The following is an 18,785-nucleotide window of genomic DNA, read 5'->3' as shown; positions in this document are numbered from 1 at the left end:
TGTCCTGTCATTTAGCCAGTGCAATGTGAATTCAGGCTGTGCTTATCCCAGAACAGATGAAGGTGGCACCCCCTCAGCACAGCAGAGCCAAACTGCACTGCAAGCAGCAATATGAGCAGTGATGACTCTGGACAATGAAAGGTGCTTTGGAGAGAAAAATCCTTGACTCAGAAAAAGTTCCCCAGACTTGAAGGGAGTAAAGCAGAGATATCACCAGCAGGAGAGCCAAGTGACTTCAGTCTTGATTTTGCACTATCACCCCTTTTTAAATACAAAGAAGCATAATTTTACTCATGGAGAGAGCAGAACTAAGAATGAGAAGAACTGTGCTGGAGAGGGATGTGTAAAAGGCCTTTTAATTCAAAAGTAACTCACACAACATCAAAATTGGAGACAATCCAGTCTCATACCACTGTGTAAAATTGAGAACTAAAATGCTCTTAGATCTGCTAGTTCTAGACTAACAATTTATTCCACATACAGGAAAGCACCTACACATGTACTAAATAGTCCCTATGGAAGAGTTTTCATCATCATCCTTGTGTTGTACAAAGAGAGCAACTGAAGCTTAGCAACAATTTACAGAATCACTTGAAGCAATCAGTGGAAAGTGGCCAGTGTATTAAATAGCAATTACCATGACAGGGTAACTCTATCACACTCAGGGGATCATTAGGAACTCACTGGAAAATGCAAATTCAATGCACAGATGGGAATGGTCCTTTCCACCACATGGAGGTTGCAACACCCTTTATTAGCAAGAAACTACAAGACCATCTTTGCAACAGAGGAACTTACAGGTGGGCCAGGGTTTCCAGGAGCCCCTGAGAAGCCAGGCATTCCAGGGTGGCCCTGCAGAGTGAAAACAGAGACTTTCTTTATGCATTAGTCACATATCTACTTGTATAAAAGTAAACTGGTGATTATTGTGAGGTAAAACCAAAATGAGTCAGTTCACAGAGAGCTGGTTGTAAGGGAATAAAGATCCATGGGTTTTTAAAGTGAAACCTTGGTTTTCAAAGTGTGCATTTCAGAAATAACATAGTTAAATTCCAGGTGTACTTCTTCCCATGAGTATTTTAGTCTATGCTAATGGAAGATGAGAGCAGATACTGTGGAACTGCACAAGACAGGAGGTCAGTCAGGAAACCAAGCTTGTTTAAAATGTCCTAAAAATGTCATTGAAGAGGTGCTGATTTGCACCTTAAACCAGTGACTCAGCCCTTGGCAGAATTAACTATGAAAGCTTACTCTAATTTAAACCATTCTTATCTTTCCTGTGGCATCTCAGTCCCTCCTAAAAGAGGTCCTCCTTACATTCATCATCTAAGACAAATAGACACTGGCTTTTTCAACCCAAAGACACCTGAACTCCTGGAAATCATCTAGGGATTATCCAAGGAAATGAGTAAAGGCTAGGTAATGTAGAGAATTTAATGCATTCAGTCCAGAGGTGAGGAAACAGATTGTACTGGGAAGTTTTTACTGGAGATGAGGATGGAAGTCTGTGGAGGATTGCTATGGTTCCACTCTTTGGCAGAGCCCATTTGTGGTTTGTCAGTGATGAAGAGCTCCCATCTTCCTGTTCTGCCTCTGAGAAGCGTGCTCTTGTACAGGCATCAGAGGAGTTACTGATGAAGGAACAATCAGAGTGACAGCACTGCTGGAAAGCACACTGTTTTTACCTGATCACCTTTTTCTCCTGCTTCCCCAGTCATACCACGGTCTCCTTTAGCACCCTGGTAATAAAAAAAGAGCCATTGAAAGTCAATGAGATTCAGTGTTGTGACAGCTTTTTGACCTCTCTCATAAAGCACTTGGACATTCGAGAATAAAACTCAAGAATCAGGACTGAGCCCTCCTTGCTCTCCTCTTAAATTCTTCTCTGGACTTTCACTGCCAGTGCTGGAGCCAGGAATAAATGTGGAAAATGGCCTTTGAGTGGACCCAGCACAGCTGGTTTTTAATGTTTTACTATCATAGGCATAAAGAGGAATTACACAACCTTAAAGACCAGGCAGGTTGTTAGGAACTTCACTAAATCACGTCTGTATAAAGAATCATCTGGCTCAACAAAGGTGCCCATACCCTTCAGGGACAACAGCAATAAAACCAGCATTTCTAAGGTGCAGACAGAAATTCATACCCAGAAAGTGCTCCCCTCTTTCTCTCCCTTTCTCTCTCTTTGTCTTTCTGTTCTAGACACACAGGACAGAGACAGCTAACTCAAATGCGTATATCTGCATTATCAGTGCTGTACTTGTCCATATTATCAGTGCTTACAGTGAGACAAGACAGTGAAGCGTGCTGAGGTAATGGTGAACAAGGTGTGAACAATGCACAGAGCAATAATGAATTGCTGGCCATGGAAATATTACACTGGTTTACTATACGAGAGCTAGGAGACAAGGGGGAGAAAGAGGGTTGCTATTTATTAATAAAAGAGCTCTAATTTGTATGGCCAAAGGGAATGAAGCTGCTTATGAGCAAAGATGTGCAGTTCTACTGCTCTTCTGTCAGAACAGGACCTAATAGGTGTTGGTAAGGACAATACACCACAGGGCCAAAAGTCCAGAACAATTTGGGTCTTCCACTGCAAGGATCCTCCTAAGATATGTAGGAAAGAGTCACAAAGACTGTGTTTGTGTTTGCTCCTTCCCAGGGGTCTTACAATACCATTTTTTCTTTGCATTTGAGAACTATTTTTATTTAATTCAATCTAGACTACTTATCAGTTATTTGATTTGACTTTATGCACATGTACAGTTTGAAATTCATCCTGTTATTTCATCTAACTGTCCATTCTTGCTGCCTAAATCTCTGCTTTCTCATGACATATAAGAAAGCAGCAGATGTGATATGTCTCAGTTTGCCTGGCATTTCTGCCAGTCATTGGCTTTATGGGTTACTAATTCTATTCTACATTTTATCTTGGAAGATACTTTCATTTTGATCAACTCTATGTTTATTTTTGAGATTGTATTGCTCTCCTCACCACACTTTTAATTGCAAGATATGAAATTAATGCATGAAACTCCACTAGTTTGTCCTGCACTCTAACAATTGCAAATACAAAGATGTTAAAATAGCACGAACTACTTTAGACAGTAAGTCAGTAGTGAAAGGATGTCTGGAGGAAACTGTGGCTGATCATTAAATCACCTTATCTCTCCCTCCATTGATTTGTTTTGATTTATTTCACATTAGGCAGTTGTAAAGGTTTGAATTGTGGCCAGGCATCGTGAGCAGACTGGTGACAGCCCTCTTTATGGGAAATGCTTGAAATATTACATTATTGAAATACTTCAAACAAGAGAAGTTTTATGTTTTATGTCCTAGACCATGAAGCAGGAGCACATAGGTAAAAGAAGAAGTTTTTCCTGTAACATGTTTCAGGAAGTATTTGGAGGTTTTGGGTAAGACTACCAGGGCAGATGGTGTGTTTGGAGCCCAGCACCCCATTGCAGTCTTAATTTAAGTGGTTCCAGCACATAAGATTCAAAAAGGAGAGGAACAGGCACGGTGGCTACTGCTGAAGCTTTAATTTTTTTCTCACCTAATTTGAATTGAAACTTACTCTCAAGTCTATCCATCAATGTAATGAAATTCAGCATCAAGAATCAGCCCTTTATATGTGTCTGCCTGTCTGTGTGTGAACAAAGGGATGGTAGAAGACACTATTAAAGTGAAACAATCCCTCATGCCATGGGCAGAGACACCTTCCACTAAACCAAGTTGTTCAAAACCCCATCCAACCCCATAACATTTCCAGAGATGGAGCATTCACAGCTTCTTTGAGTAACCTGTTCCCAAAATAATTAGGGTGAGTAATTAGTCAGAAAAAAGCTTTCATTAGACAGCTGAAGACAACCAACCAACCTTTGGGCCATCGAGCCCAGGTGGGCCTGGAGGGCCTCTGGGACCAGCAATGCCCTGCAAGGCACAAGAGGCAGAGGTAAACACTAGTTTAGTTCATTGACTCCACAGGCCTCTAAAAAAGATTCAGCAGGTTCTTGATGAAAAAAAGAAATTAACCATCTCATAAGAAACCATCAACCATATTAATAGAAAAACAAGGTCACAGCAGAGCCAAGGCATGGGCACCCCCTCAGCTCTCTTACTGTTTTCCCATCTTGGCCATCTCTGCCTGGTGGTCCTCGGAGACCTTTGTCCCCCTTGAATCCTGGGATGCCTGGCAGTCCTGGAGGGCCAGGAGGGCACTCACTGCACACATCCTGGGAGAGAACATGGAAAAACACATCAGCAATGGGCTGCAGGCACTTAGCAGACCCTATGGACACTCACTATGAATGCAGCACTGTGGTGCTGGTATAATTCTTAAACCTTTGCTGTTTCACCTCAGGTTTGGGGTGAATTTGCCTTAAAGAACCACAATGAGGGCAGAGTGAAGCAGAGTGAGGGTCAGCAGCTGAGCTCACACATGCTCCCATGGGAAGTTACCTATCAGTTCCAGGTCCTAATTGATCACCCAGGATCAGGAAACCAAGGAAAAGCTCTTCCTCATGGGGAGGTCAGGGATACTAGGGAGACTAGCAAGATTATCAAGAAAAACATTGGTTTGAATCTACAAGATCACTAGAAGCCTGTGCCCGCTCCTGTCTGAAAGATCTGTGTTACTGCTTACAGGGCAGGTTTCTAGGGAAAAATCAGGTGCAACAATGTCAGAAAGGGCTCTGCAGGGGAAATTACTCAGCAGCCAAATTGGCTAAGGACAACTCATCCAATGGAGTCTGTGAAGACCAAGTGCATGTCACAGTGTCCTGGCCAAATTTTATCAGGGAGGATCACTACCTCCCTCCTTCCAAATCTCTTTGAAGCATCCTCTCAGCAGCCTTTACATTCCAACCATCCTCAGGAAATTGCATCCATGTATGACATTTCCATTTCAAAGGCAGACTGCCTTCAGTAAAAGGGGAGGCAATCCTGCCCATAAGAGCATAATACAAAGCAATCATCAGGTTGAGAGTCAGGAGCTACAACACTCAACTCTGTCAATGATCAGTTGCAAAATAGTGGGGTAAATTGTGTTTCTGAGTCTCAGTGCCTACATCCACATTTATCTATTTACACTCCAAGTGCTTGAGAAACACCCATAACAGCAGAGCCCTAATTTTATCAGGAATTTCAAGGTGTTGCTTTCTGTACCAAGAGTGGAGTGAAAAAATAGCAAGCAGAAAAAATGCACAAATGTGTTTAAACATAATATAAGCAAAGGAAAAAAATAAAAGAACTTTAAAGTGCCATCCTATACCCAAGAATGTCTCTTGCTCTTGTCCAGATGAAAAATCCCAAACAATACCTTACAGTGAAACGTCCAGAACAATACTGTGCCCCACAAAACAAAGACAGCTCTTCAGTGAAGGGTAATTTCACAGCAGCAGTCTTAAAAGGGTCTTTTGGTTAATGCAGTTGGTGAAAGAAGGTAATTTTTTTAGTTTCTTTTAATCAATAAGAAAAGATTTCTTGCCAGGTCTCAAGGCAGCTTAAAAACCTCACAATTCAGCCCATGTAAACCTGTAAAGATTTTTCAGTCAGAGCCTATCAAAGACTGACTAATTTCTCAGACAATTGTATACATGCAGAGTAAAGGCAGACAAATCATCACTTTTGAAGCACAGGTACTTCTGGGGTTAATTACTTGCATCTTTTTAGACTCACAGTGCAAACTAAATTTTCACCCACCATTACCCAAAATTACTCCAGTCACTGTTGACGGTGTATGTGATAAAAACACAGCATTTTATTAAAATGGTTTCCATTTTCTGGTTTAGATAATGCAACTTGATCATGTTTATTTCTCCTTGGGAATGAAAGCCTCAGACAGGGCTGAGAAAGTCTCTGAGATGTTATAGAGAATTTTGTAGGTCATTTCACTGCTGGGGAAGGGATTTTGATCTCCAGTGTGAGCTCATGTCCCAATACCAGTGCAAGTAAAAGTCTTGCAAGTCTTGAGCTTTGAAAGAGTGTTTAAAGACACTTTTTGCACTTGTAGTTCAGACACTTTCCCATCACAGAACGTCAGTCAGGCCCGAATCAAACAGAGAGAGATAAACTCCCATTCTCATTAAAGGCTGATTACCTTTACTAGGAGATTTATGTCCTCTGGAGTGAGCAGGGGTGGGGAACCCTGTGGAATGAGAAATCCATTATTTCAGGCAATTTTAAGAGGTATCAAGACATGAGAAATTTTCCTGAACATGCTCATGGGTTCTCACTGGTTTCCCTTGTCCTGTCTAGGACTCACTGGGCCAAACTTGTACTTCCCACCCTACCTTACCAATGCTCTTCATCCCACCTGAGATGAGTTCTTGCTGAGGGTACTGCACAGTGGTGCTAAGGAAGAGCCTTTAAAATTTTGGCTTTTATTTACATGCCAAATACCCAGTTATTTTCATACCATTCCAAAGCCTTCACTAAACCTTTAGTGGGTTTTAGTCTTTTTCCTACCGCTCTGCTGGGAAAAACAACAGTAGAAAAGCACCCAAGTGCACTTCTGAGGTGAGGTGTACAGTTGGAAACTGGGTTGAAAGGAAGATGTAATATAGAAATGAAGTTACACACCGGTTTTCCAGGAGGTCCTCTTTCCCCTGGATTTCCAGGTACACCCTACAGACCACAGAAAAGAAAAAAAAGGTGAAATTATTATACAATAACCCCGTGGTTGCTCTTGCACTCTGCTGACTGATCTGGACTAGCACACATTTTACTTTCTGCTGCTGAGCAGCACTGCTCCTTGCATATGAAAAATACCAAACTCCTCCAAATATCTGCAGCTAGAACATCCTCTCACACCCTTGCTAAATTCATTTGAGTCACACAGAGTCTGGAATTGCTTTAGCTTGTTTTCTGGTCATAGGAAACACTATGAACTTTACTAGTGTGAACGATGTAGCTTTAAATCTATGAAGACACCTGTAAACAAGTAAAATCTGATTGGTTGGGTTTTGATTGTTGAGGTGTAGTGGTATCAGTTTTCATGAGATGAAGGTATCAAGGATTTTGAACAAGACAGTTGGCCGCTGCTCATATGGTGACAGAAATCTGCTTTGTGAAGATCCTTGAAGTGGTGTTTTAAAATACTTAGTGACATTTCCCCAAACCAATTTCTTCTGAATTCCTGTATCCACCTGGTCCACCACCCTGGGTCATCAAGCTAGTGTATGTTCTATTCATACTGAGAGCCTTAAAAAGCATAAAAACTTTGCCACATACAAAAGCTGTCCTACCTGATCTTTTTTGTTTCTAAAAGAAAACTTTCTACTGGGCATCTAAAAGCTTCTTATTTATGTTCAGCTTTGTTGATTCTGCAGAAGTCCCACATGGGGTTTTCTCTGGGATGGTTCCAGATTTGCCACCCAGGATGTTCATAGAATCATAGAATGGTTTGGGTTGGAAGAGACCTTCTAGACCATCTAAGTTCAACCCCCCCGCCCTGGGCAGGGACACCTTCCACTAGACCAGGTTGCTCAGAGCTCCATTCAACCTGGCCTTGAACACTTCCAGGGATGGGGCATCCACAGCTTCTCTGGGCAACCTGTGCCAGTGCTTCACCAACCTCACAGTAAAGAATTTCTTCAATATATATAATTTCAACCTGCTCTTCACCACTTTGAAGCCATAATCCCTTTTACTGTCACTCCCCTTGTGTGGTGAGAAAAAGGTTGAAAGTGGAAGATTTGATGAGGAGGGAAAAACAGAGCTGTTTTCACTCAAGATGACCTTGCAGCTGGAGGACACTAAGAATAATCAGTGTGGAAAATTTCACGTCTTGTGTTAACTTTGGGTTGTTTTCTGTCTGTCCTGAGTAGTGGAGGTTTAGTAGAAGATAACAGAATGCTGTAAAAAGCTTCAAAGCCATTCCTCACAGGCTGGGGCCTCCCTGCTTGGAGAAGGAGAGATAAGAAGCTTGGAGGTTATCCTGAGCACCTTCTGCCTCTGCTAAGATGGAATAAGCTTAGCAGTGCATGTGTCCCCATTCTGCCAGCATGGCAATGGAATAAATCTACTCTTTACACTTCAGCTCTGGATTTTGGCTGTCTTGGTTATCTATGTATATTCAGTTCTCACATCTTGTCAAAAGTCCCACTCCATCTTTCATCAAGGCTTCCTTCAGGTATTGGAAGACCACAAATAGGTCACCCTGAAGCCTTCACTTTTCCAGGCTGAACAATCCCAATTCTCTCCACCTTTCCTTACAAGAGAGTTGCTCCATCCCTTCAGTTGCCTTGCTGGCCTCCTCTGGACTTGCCCCAGAAGTTCCATATCCTTCCTGTTCTGTAGGACCCCAGAGCTGGACACAGCACTGCAGGTGAGGTCTCACCAGAGCAGAGCAGATGGGCAGAATCCCCTCCCTTGACCTCCTGGCCGTGCTGGTTTTGATGCAGCCCAGGATGTGATTGGCTTTTTGAGTTGCATCAACATCTGGATGCTGATCAAGGTGCAAGCAGTGGTTTTTAATTAGTCAAGGCTCAGCAGGAGCTACTCCTTGGGACTATCTAATATTTGCATATTTAAAATTTGGTCACATGCTTATCCAGAAGGGTACTGGGTGTTCTTTCTGCCACCTTGTCTCAGGTTAGTCCATTTTGCCAATCAGTTCATTATATTATTTACACAGACAACCAGAAGGGGACATAGGATTGATGACTGAAGAGCTCTGTGTGTCATGATACACCACAATTGTAGCTATAGGGCAAACTTGAGCTTCATCCTTGAGTCTCACTTAGCACTTACATCCTGCACATCTTGCTAGAGGAGAGAAAAAATGGGAAAATATATTGATTCTCTTTTTTAAGTCCACATTAAACACTCCTGGGTGAGCAACAACCCTTCAATTACCTTGACTTTCTAAGAGAAAAAAATTAAACACAAACTGAAGTGAACCTAAAGTGGAACTGAAGTAGTGCTGAAGTTCATGTATGAACTCTTTTTTCTTGAAGAACTAAACCTTCTGCAGGTGAGAACAAAAAGAAGGTAATGTCTGAAGATGTTTAGCTCACAATTCTCCCCAGATGTCCTTCTGGGGAATTCAGTAAATATAAGTAAACATTTTAGTCATTTATAGCTTTTCTTCTTCCACAGAACTTCAAGGTGAGAACAGTGCATTGTTCCCAAAGACCTTTCCCTTTCACAGATGCTGTCAGGTCATGCTTTTGGCATCCTCTCCACTGTGGTTCTCAGCCACTTCTGCAAATGGGAAGAGGAATGGCTAAATAACAATTACACAGCTCTTATATTCCCAGATCTACTTTGTTCCGGAAGACTCACACAGAACTTGCTTTAAAAAGTGTGATGCAAAGCAAAAACTTGAGCCATGAGAATAATCCTGGATCAGACAGCAACACAGAAAAGACAGTTCAGAAATGTCTTTCATGCTGACTATAGCACAGCTATAAATATATGCAATGGGTCTTGCTGACAGCCTTCTGCTCTGGGATCTGAAATATGAACATGACACTAGCAATGAAATTTGAGTATTTAAAGATATTTTAAAAAAAAAGAATATAGGAAAAGACTTCTTAGTTATGTGAAATGACATGCAAGAAGAGAGTGAATAAAATAAAAATCCTTGGAAAGGATTAAGCACAGCTATCATGTCCACATGGTATCAGATTGCCTTGAGACAAAAAGGAATGAACCCATTTTCTTGCATGCTGTATGATATAGAGCTGGTGACGTCTCTAATAAGGGTGGAAATGAGAGAGTAAAGGAGATTAAGCTCTGTGTCATGGCTGACAAACATGAAAAAACCCCTGAATCCCCAGGAAAACAATTGAAAGGTACCAGACTGCAAACAGAGAATGCCCATTGAGGAATGCTTTTGTGAGCCAAACTGAACAAACCAGATGTAGATGATGACACTTCAGCATGGTGCATTATCAGAGAACAGGCCAATGGAAACAGAGGCAAAAGTAGAAGTGTTGCTGGTCTGTAGAGGCCTGGAGTTAGAAAAGGCTGACAAAATTGGATGAGCTGCAAATACAGAATCACAAAATATCCTGGGTTGTAAGGGACCCACAAAATGTCAAGTCCAGCTCCTGGTCTAGCACAGGACAATCTCAAGAATCACATCACATGCTTGAGATCATAGTCCAAATGCTCCTTGAACTCTGTCAGTCTTGGTGCTGTGACCACTTGCTTGGGGATCATGTTCCAGTTTCTGGCCACTATCTGGGTGAAGAACATTTTCCTAATATCCAACCTAAACCTCACCTAATGCTGCTTCACATTGCTCAGAGCAGAATAAAAATACTAGAATGAAGACATGGAAGTTAAAACTGCATCTGACAAGCTAATATGGGGAGGAACTGGAAAATAAAAAGCCAGAAAATTCAGGGAAAGGGAAATGAGTCTGACCAAAAAACTGCATGGCACTGAAAATAAATGCTGCTAACAAGATGTGGGAAAATGCACAGACCCAAAAAACAACGAGTGTTGGAAAGCTCATAAAGTTTGAACACTTTCAGGAGCATGCAGCCAAGGGTGGCTGGCACAAAGCAGAACATCCAGTGAATGGTACAGCACGCCAATACAGGGAAAAGATGTCAGCCATGGGGAGGTGTGACACATCAGTTTGCAAAATCTGACACTCAGGAATGGCCTTGAAATGGGAACTGATGGAAACTGTGCTGCTGAGAATGCTACAAAACAGTATTTAGCTTAGTTGGTTGGGAAATGGTGCTAATTATGCCAAGGTTGTGGGTTTGATCCCCCCATGGCCCATTCACTTCAGACTTGGACTCGATGAGCCTTGTGGGTCCCTTCCAACTCAAAATATTCTGTGATTCTGTAACTAAGAAGAAATTAAATGCTGGTGCAGTTTACAGGCAAAACCCTGTGATGGGGAAAGTGATGCTCAGGTAAGTGGTACGTGTAAAAATACTCAAAGAAAAAAAGAGAGAATGTAAGGAAACATAAGTGTATAAGGGAAGTGTATAAGTCACACAGGAATGTGGTGGGTTAGTTCTACTACAATATGGAAAATTAAACTTGAAATGCAGTATCTTAAATCAGTTATAATTCACAGCAACAAAGAAACAATAGGGGAGTTAATAAATGTACTCTGGTTTGGGGTGTAAGTACCCTAAAACAAACACAAAGGCTCCTCAGAACTGTCCTTCTAACTGGATGGGAAAATCAACCTCAGATCAGCAAAATCTGCTTTTCAAATACATTGGCAGTAATTTATGCATCCACAAAGGTTTTGCAATTATGAAAGCAAACGCAGGGGGAAGATTACCTTCTCAGTAATGCTGGAACTTAGTTACCATAAATAATTGACCTAATTAAAAAGTGATTAATTCAATGTTTATGTTAATTAAAATCATCGCAATTAAAATACAGAAAGATCCTATTAAATAGGTGCCCTCACTGCTAATAGGAGGGTAAGAGAATGTCTCATTCAGATTGTTTCCTAATCTAAGGACATTAAATAGGTGTGTTGAACAGAAACATTTTATCTCCCAACAGACAGTCAGGGAGAACAGGTGATTCCTGAAACATGAAGTAAGGGTGGTTGGCCAGAGAGTGTCTGCTCCTTTATGGGTATCTGGTTGTGAAAAACGTGAGATGATTAATTCATGTTCTTATGGTAAATTGGAAAATTATAAAGCTGTATAAATTTATATCAGGTAAAAGTCTATGTTTTAGGAGGTTTCTCCATTCAGAAGGGAACAAAAGACTTTGCAGCTTTCTCAAGTATTGGGAGGGGACCTGTTGAGATGAGCCAGATCAGCAACTCACACCTAGGGAGCCACTTTCACAGACCACCAAGCAATATCACCCATATCTCCAACATTCATCAACTATAAGGATCCATAGAAACTGAACATTAACACATGGACTTGGGAGGTGAGCTCTTTTCAATCCGACCGGAGATGGATTTGGGTTTGAATAGCTAACCAAGAAACAAAGGGAAATATGGGGAAATATTGCCAGAGGCAGAAAAAAGAGTATAAAAACCAAGCCTCGAACATGGCAAATTCGTGAACCCAGCTAGAGACACACGCGGCCAGGGTCCGTGTCTCTGGGTCACCCTTGGCTCATTTTTCCCGGGAGAAATTCTGTCAAGTAAGTGTCACTGTTTGTGGAGTTTCGTATTGTTTTGTTTTTTATTACTTAAAATTCTGTAATTTGATTCCAAATTTTGTGATTTGTATTTTAATAAACCAAATTATTGAATTTGGCAATAAATTGTCCTGGCATTTATAACATGATCAAGGACCTTTTTGAATTCAACAAAGAAAGAGAAAGAAAAAGTCGTAAATTAGAACGTCAAGGACACAAGCCTGACCAACAAAAAAGGAAGGCAGTGATAGGAAGCAAACCTGGACATTCACACTAATTGATCAAGGCATGTGGAAATATGAGGAGGCTATTGCAGCAAGGTTACCTCATCCAGGACCTTGCCACCTGGGAGATTAAGGGAAAAGGAGGAAATCAGAAACTAAATTTTCTGAGACACAGACCTAAGAAGAAGCAGATCTTGTCACTCTCAGTAACTGATGGGCTATCAAAACCCACAGACTGCAATTCCTGGGAGATCAATCTGGACCTTGCAAGTGATAGGATTGTAAACTGGGGGACCGTGAACTGAGAGGGCTGAGGGACTGATAGAGCTGGGAGAGATGCTTGAGGGGCTGTGCAGGGGAAGAGAGAGTAACAAACAGGGGGGCAGACAGAAAAGGGTGTAAAAGGGGCTGGTCATGTGTTTGAGCTGGCTGGAGCATTTGTTTGGCTGAGCCCTGCACCTGCCCACCATGGTTTGTCCTGTCAGTTTATATCTTCTAATAAACCGTTTCTTAGAGTCATGAGATGGTTTGGGTTGGAAGGGACATTAGAGCCCATCTCATTCCAACCCCCTGCCATGGGCCAGGGCACTTTCCATGGGATCAGGTTGCTCCAAGCCCCATTCAATGTGGCCTTGACCACTTCCAGGGATGGGGCAGCCACAGCTTCTCTGGGCATTCTGTTCCAGTGCTTCACTACATGCACAGTTCAGAATTTCTTCCATATATCCAATCTAACCTGGCAGGAGGGACCTGCTCTGCAGCAGCTGGAGGATACAGCACTGCATATAACAACTTTGAACATGTAGAAATACTTTTTTTTGAGTGCTGTGTCCAGTTCTGGGCCCCTCAGTTCAGGAAGGAATTTGAGACGTTTGAGTGCGTCCAGAGGAGGCAACAAAGCTGGTGAGGGACTTGGAACCTGTGAGGAATGACTGAGGGAGCTGGGGTTGTTTAGCCTGGAGAAAAGGAGACTCAGAGGTGACCTTATCACTCTCTACAACTCCCTGAAAAGTGGCTGTAGCCAGGTGGGGTTGGTCTCTTTCTCCAGGCAGCAACTGACACAAAAGGACACAGTCTTAAGCTGAGCCAAGGGAAATACAGGTTGGATATTAGGACAAAGTTTTTTACAGAAAGAGTGATAAAGTACTGGAATCATCTGCCCGGGGAGGTGGTGGAGTCACCATCTCTGTATGTGTTAAAAGGAAAGACTGGACGTGGCACTTGGTGCCATGGTTTAGTTGAGGTGTTAGGGCTGGGTTGGACTCAATGATCTTGGAGGTCTCTTCCAACCGAGTCATTCTGTGAATTCTGTTTTGTAATTCCCAGATTAGGAGACTGGCCCACTTCTCTGACAGAAGGTACTTCAGGCTACACTATCTTAATGCTTGATACAGAAATACTGCCAGATTAAAATGTGATTTGGATTTTTTTTTCCAAAAGCGAGAGGAAGTATTTTTTTTAATGTGACTGAGATCCTTAAAGTAGGCACAATGTGTAGTAGGTCTGTTATAGAAAAAAAATTAGTCATATTGTTGGGGAAAAACGACCTAAAAAAGTGCACTTTTCAGATTTTAAGAATTGGAACTTTGGTTAATCAGAAGAAAATGCAATTTTAAAGACCAGAAAATTATGTATATGGAAGAAGACAACATGTCCCAGCTTTGTCACAGAAAAAGATAATTCATAGGGATTTATGGACATAATGAACTCTAGAGGACAAACAAATAGCAAGGCTTTTGCTAAGAGGAACAGAACAAGGCCAAAGCAGCACAATTGTACTGTAAACCTAGGCAAGTATTTTCAAAACCTGAATTTTAATTAAACAAGACACTGTCCTGTGAACTCTTGAAATTAGATTGAGTAGCTAACAGATACTTCAAAAGGTGGCTTTGGGCTATCCCAAAACAATAGGACACATGCTTTTAGATGACCAAAAAAAATCTGGAATGTAGTAATGTAAAAAATCCAATTTATTCACCAGTGGGAGAGAATTCTTGCCAAAGCTATTGCAAAAGGAGTATTGACTCTTTCATCTCCCCAAATGCAGTTGTAAATCTGATTTGCTATATCAGAGAATGCAACCGCTAGCAGACACTTCCACACGCATCTGATGAGTTTGCAACCGGCAAAACAATTTAGAGAGTAACTTGATGTCTGTAAATGTGATTTAAAAGATTTTTTCAGTCTCAGAAAAAAACATGGAATACATTTGCAAAGGCCACAGCAAAGTACAAGACACTGAGGCAAGTCATTCAGGCAACTGACACTGCATGGCTTGGGAGTTGCACGACAAATTCATATTAGCAATTCAAATTGGAGCTTTCCTATCCAATGATAACCTGTTTGAACACAGCAGAGTACAAAACTGGACATGTTTCAGAGGATATAGGAACACTGCATTGGCATACAAGAGTGCAGAAGCAGAACAAAAAGTTCTTCATTCTAGTTAAATAAAGATAGAGATCAGAAAACTGCAAATGCATGATCTTGTCAAAATAGGTTACCCCTGCTGACACACCAAGAAATGTTGGAATGTGCCCTGCACCTCCAATTATACCTCCTGAAACACTGATAGAATGGTTTAACAAGTGATTAGACAATACAGAAAGGTTCAGAAGGACATATTGACTGCAATTAAAGCAGTGAGTGTAATAGAGAATATGTTTTATAAGCAGCCTGAGGAATGGTCATGTTTGGTTAATTTTCTGCAGGGAAAAGAAAAAGGTCAAGACCTTAGTGCTGCATCTCCAAGAGTTGACCAGCCAATGCTGATCTGAGCAGAGTCAGAATGAGACTCCAAAAAGCTGCCTCAGGCACTGTCCTCACACAGTACAGCTCTAATAAACCCATCTATCCTATCTCCTGTTGTTGTTCAAATGAGACGTTCAAAACATCTCAATTAAATATTTCAAACATCTGAGGCAAGATGATGAAATCTAGGGACAGGCAGCAGGAGAATCAATCCCAAATCTCTGGTTGCTCAGGGACACAAGGAACCATTTCAACTATCATGGGCTGTGGAAAAAACCCCTGGCTTAATTATTTATCTTGTGACAAAGTATAGAGTCACAGAATCTTTGAATGGTTTGGGTTGGAAGGGACCATAAAAATCATCCCATTCCAAACTTGTGCCATGGGCAGGGATACCTTCCACCTGACCAGGTTGCTCAGAGCCCCATCCAGCCTGGCTCCTTTCCAGGGATGGGACACCCACAGCTTCTCTGGGCAACAAGTAGGTGGGAAGAGAACAAGACCTTCTTTCCATAGGAAAGGCCCCCTTTGGGCCACCTGATGGGTGTCAGTGAAGCCCCACTAGGGCTGAAAAGTGCTTGCTGTAGAGGTGGTGAGAGCTGGTACTCATTTCAGATATGACAGCATTATGGAGCTGCCCTGAGAAGGAGAGTTACGGGAGGTCACTTCCCCTCCCCACAGTGTTCCCTTAAACCCAAAGACCAAGCCCTTCTACATCTTCAGAGCCTACTTCAGAGGACTGGTTTCCATATCACAGAGGAAAAAAAATCCTCTTTCTGATGCAGCACTGAAGCAGAACCAGGCAGAAAGGGGCCAGCTTTCCAGCTGAGTCTGCCACGTTCCTCTCTGTTCCTCAGTTCCATGACTCACCAATGAGACAGTGGGAGGATAATGCACAAAGAGGTTAAAATGTCCTCAAACATGCACAATAGCAGCAGCAAAATGAACTCATAGAGAACTTCTTAACAGCCGTGGCCCTGTTTTCACAGAAAGGGCACTTATCTCAGTCGATTCTAAGAAGTTCCTAGACAGTCTAACCACCATCCTTTTCCCAGTGTGGGATCTTTTCCCAGTGTATGCTGCCAAGTCCCTTCTCCAGTGTCATTTTGAAATGGGTCAGTGATGAAGTCCCCCACTTTCCTTGAAGCAATCCTTCTTTTTCCAACTATTTTCCCCTTTGGCATCCTAAGTTTTAAGAGCTCCACTTCTGCAAACCATGTCCTTTGTAGCAATCAATGACTGCAGTTGATTATCAGCACATTTTTTTAAGGAAATTAGACCCAAGCACTGACAAACTTCTTGAACACTTACACTTTTATTTTACTTACGTCCTGGCCAGGAGGCCCCTGTGGTCCAGGGATACCAGGTACACCACGGGGACCCTGGTAGGGAGAGAACAGACAGACCCAGTAACATGAGTATTATTTATGAGGTGCTTCTTAGCTGAAGAGAAGAAACCCTTAACCTAATGGTTATTGGTGGAAAAATTAACCAGCACCTACACAACTAGGACAGAGTTAAAGAAAAAACATAATTACAGCTCACATTGCACTATCCTGGTATCAGTCATTTCTGTGCCTCAAGGGATTTCACATGCTTCACTAAAGTCAAGCTTCCCCTACATTGATTGGAAAAGTCATAATGACTCTATACAGGAGGCAGGTTTTTAACAGTGAGAAAATATGAGTGAGCACAGGGCAGCAGAGGAGAAAAGAAGGTCCATCTCTTCAGTTCCAGGCTATCACACTGCTGGCACTGGCTGCTGTGCTGGAAATTCAGGCCAGTGTCTCCTGAGACCATGATACACAGTTGTTTGTGCCACACCAGTGGATTGCATCCTTGAGAAACTAAATGTTGAGGGACTAAAATGTGTTTGGTGAATGCTGAAATCTGTAAGATTTAAGTAAGAAAAATGCTTTAAATGGTTTCTTTTAAACCTTGAGGCCTTGGCTATAAAAAATGCACTTTGAATTATGTGCTTTAAAATAACTTTTTCAATGAAGGGTGAAACAAGTCACTCATTAATTCTCATGTAGCACTATTGACACATAAAGAAAAGTTTTCACCAGGCCAAGGCTCTTGATCAATTCTTTCTCAAAACTCAATATAGCATACAAGTACTTGGTACAAATACCTGGAGAAGTTCCCCTTGAAGGGTCAGCCACCCTGTGACTATTCCTCGAGCAAAACCAAAGCAATTACATGTGCCCTCATGAAATGACTGATAGAAACATCATTAGTGTGGTTTTCCCCTCCCCAAAGAATTGGGGTATAGCTAGAAAGACATACTGTACCAGTGACCCTTTGTCTCCTGGGGGTCCTGCAGGTCCCTACAAACAGAAAAGACACAGCAATCAAACCACTTAAAATTCCCATCCCCTTTGTCTGAGCAGGGTGGGCCCTGCATTAAGGCAGTATTCTCTGCACTGCACTGTGTGCTGCACTCCTGAGTGAGGATGTGTGTGCACTGCCTGTGCCCATGGACAATCCATGTCCTGGCTGGGTCTGGGCACACAGAACCACAGCACCCTCACACACCTTGGGCTGGGACAGGACAAGTCCCCCAGGTTCTGAAGACCACCACATTCAGCTACCTTTCATGTAAGGAAAAACATTCCACAGAATTTCTGTGCTCTTTAATTTAGGTCAAAGCAGGGGGAGCAGTGGCCTTGTGCATGCTGTTTGTGTGGGGATGCAGCTTAAAGTGTGCAGCTGAGTGAGCCACTGGCAGGTACCCACTTGTACAGGAACACCACAGAGGTGATGCAGCACCATATCCAGCAGGGGTGAATCGAGCTGGTGTTCCAAACACACTCAAAACAAGGCTCGGATAAACTGGCTACTGTCACCCTGATTTTGAAGACTTTTCTAAGCCTTCTGTAATGGTCTTCATATTGGAGTCAGAAATTTTACTTTATCACACTTTCTACTATAAATAATGGCCATGTTTTGTTAACTGTCTTTGATTGTTTTTGTATTTCTAGGTGGGAGGAGAAAGTTGATTTACAGTTGGTTTGACCAATGTGGATTGAGAGGTGGAATTCCATCCTCCAATCCACAGGCCCCATAGGAAATGTATAATATTGAATTTTGTAAATAAACTCATCCCCTTTTCCAGCTTCGCTCACCAGCATGTCCTCGTGTAGTTCTTTTCGTGTCATCTGTGACAGGGTACCACTGTAACTCTTCTCCTTTTGCTTTCTATTTCTGGTAATAACAATAACTCACTAATCCTCACAATGGCTCCATGAAAAAAGACACCTTCGTGCATGTTAAAGAAATGGCTAAATGCATAATTTAATTGACACCAACAAGGCAAGGCAGGGCAAGATTGAAACCTTTCTTATCCTGTGCATCCATCCATTAAGCAACTTCAGCATAAACATGTGAATTCACCCCAGTTGCCCAAGCTGTCCCTTACTCTCTTGGAAATAACACACTCTACTAATGCTCAAGTTTATGGCTCAGTGTGTAAATTGTGACTCAATACTTCAGTAGATAAGGGAAAAAAAAAATCCTCATCTATATACACTTTCTGAGCAGGGAGCAAAGCCTGAGAGAGGTTAAGGGCACAGGAAGAAACAGGGTCAGGATTCCAATTAAAAAGAGTTGGCTCTCAGCTCTGAAGCTGAAGTATTATAAACACAATTTTTTCACATTGCTAAAAAGAGTAGAGGCTGACGTCTTTAATTCAGTGTGTAATATGCACTGAAGCAACTCCAC

The 18,785-nt window shown here is 42.0% G+C and overlaps 1 protein-coding gene across 1 annotated transcript in view; it reads right to left on the bottom strand.

Moving 5' to 3' along the window:
* The window catches only part of COL22A1 (collagen type XXII alpha 1 chain), a 220,451-nt gene that overhangs the window by 42,827 nt on the left and 158,839 nt on the right, over positions 1–18,785 (bottom strand). Inside the window, exons 40-47 of the mRNA XM_063408152.1 lie at positions 17,357–17,392; positions 16,391–16,444; positions 6,583–6,627; positions 6,101–6,148; positions 4,122–4,235; positions 3,880–3,933; positions 1,686–1,739; positions 799–852 (exon numbers count right to left, since the gene is read on the bottom strand). Of these exons, the coding sequence (XP_063264222.1) occupies positions 799–852; positions 1,686–1,739; positions 3,880–3,933; positions 4,122–4,235; positions 6,101–6,148; positions 6,583–6,627; positions 16,391–16,444; positions 17,357–17,392 (459 nt within the window). The remainder of the gene's footprint in view (positions 1–798; positions 853–1,685; positions 1,740–3,879; positions 3,934–4,121; positions 4,236–6,100; positions 6,149–6,582; positions 6,628–16,390; positions 16,445–17,356; positions 17,393–18,785) is intronic.

This window comes from Prinia subflava, chromosome 1 (assembly GCF_021018805.1).
Source record: "Prinia subflava isolate CZ2003 ecotype Zambia chromosome 1, Cam_Psub_1.2, whole genome shotgun sequence".
NCBI classification, from domain to species: Eukaryota; Metazoa; Chordata; class Aves; order Passeriformes; family Cisticolidae; genus Prinia; species Prinia subflava.
The sequence above is the reverse complement of the archived record's forward strand: the minus strand, read 5'-3'. Positions and strand labels throughout refer to the sequence as shown.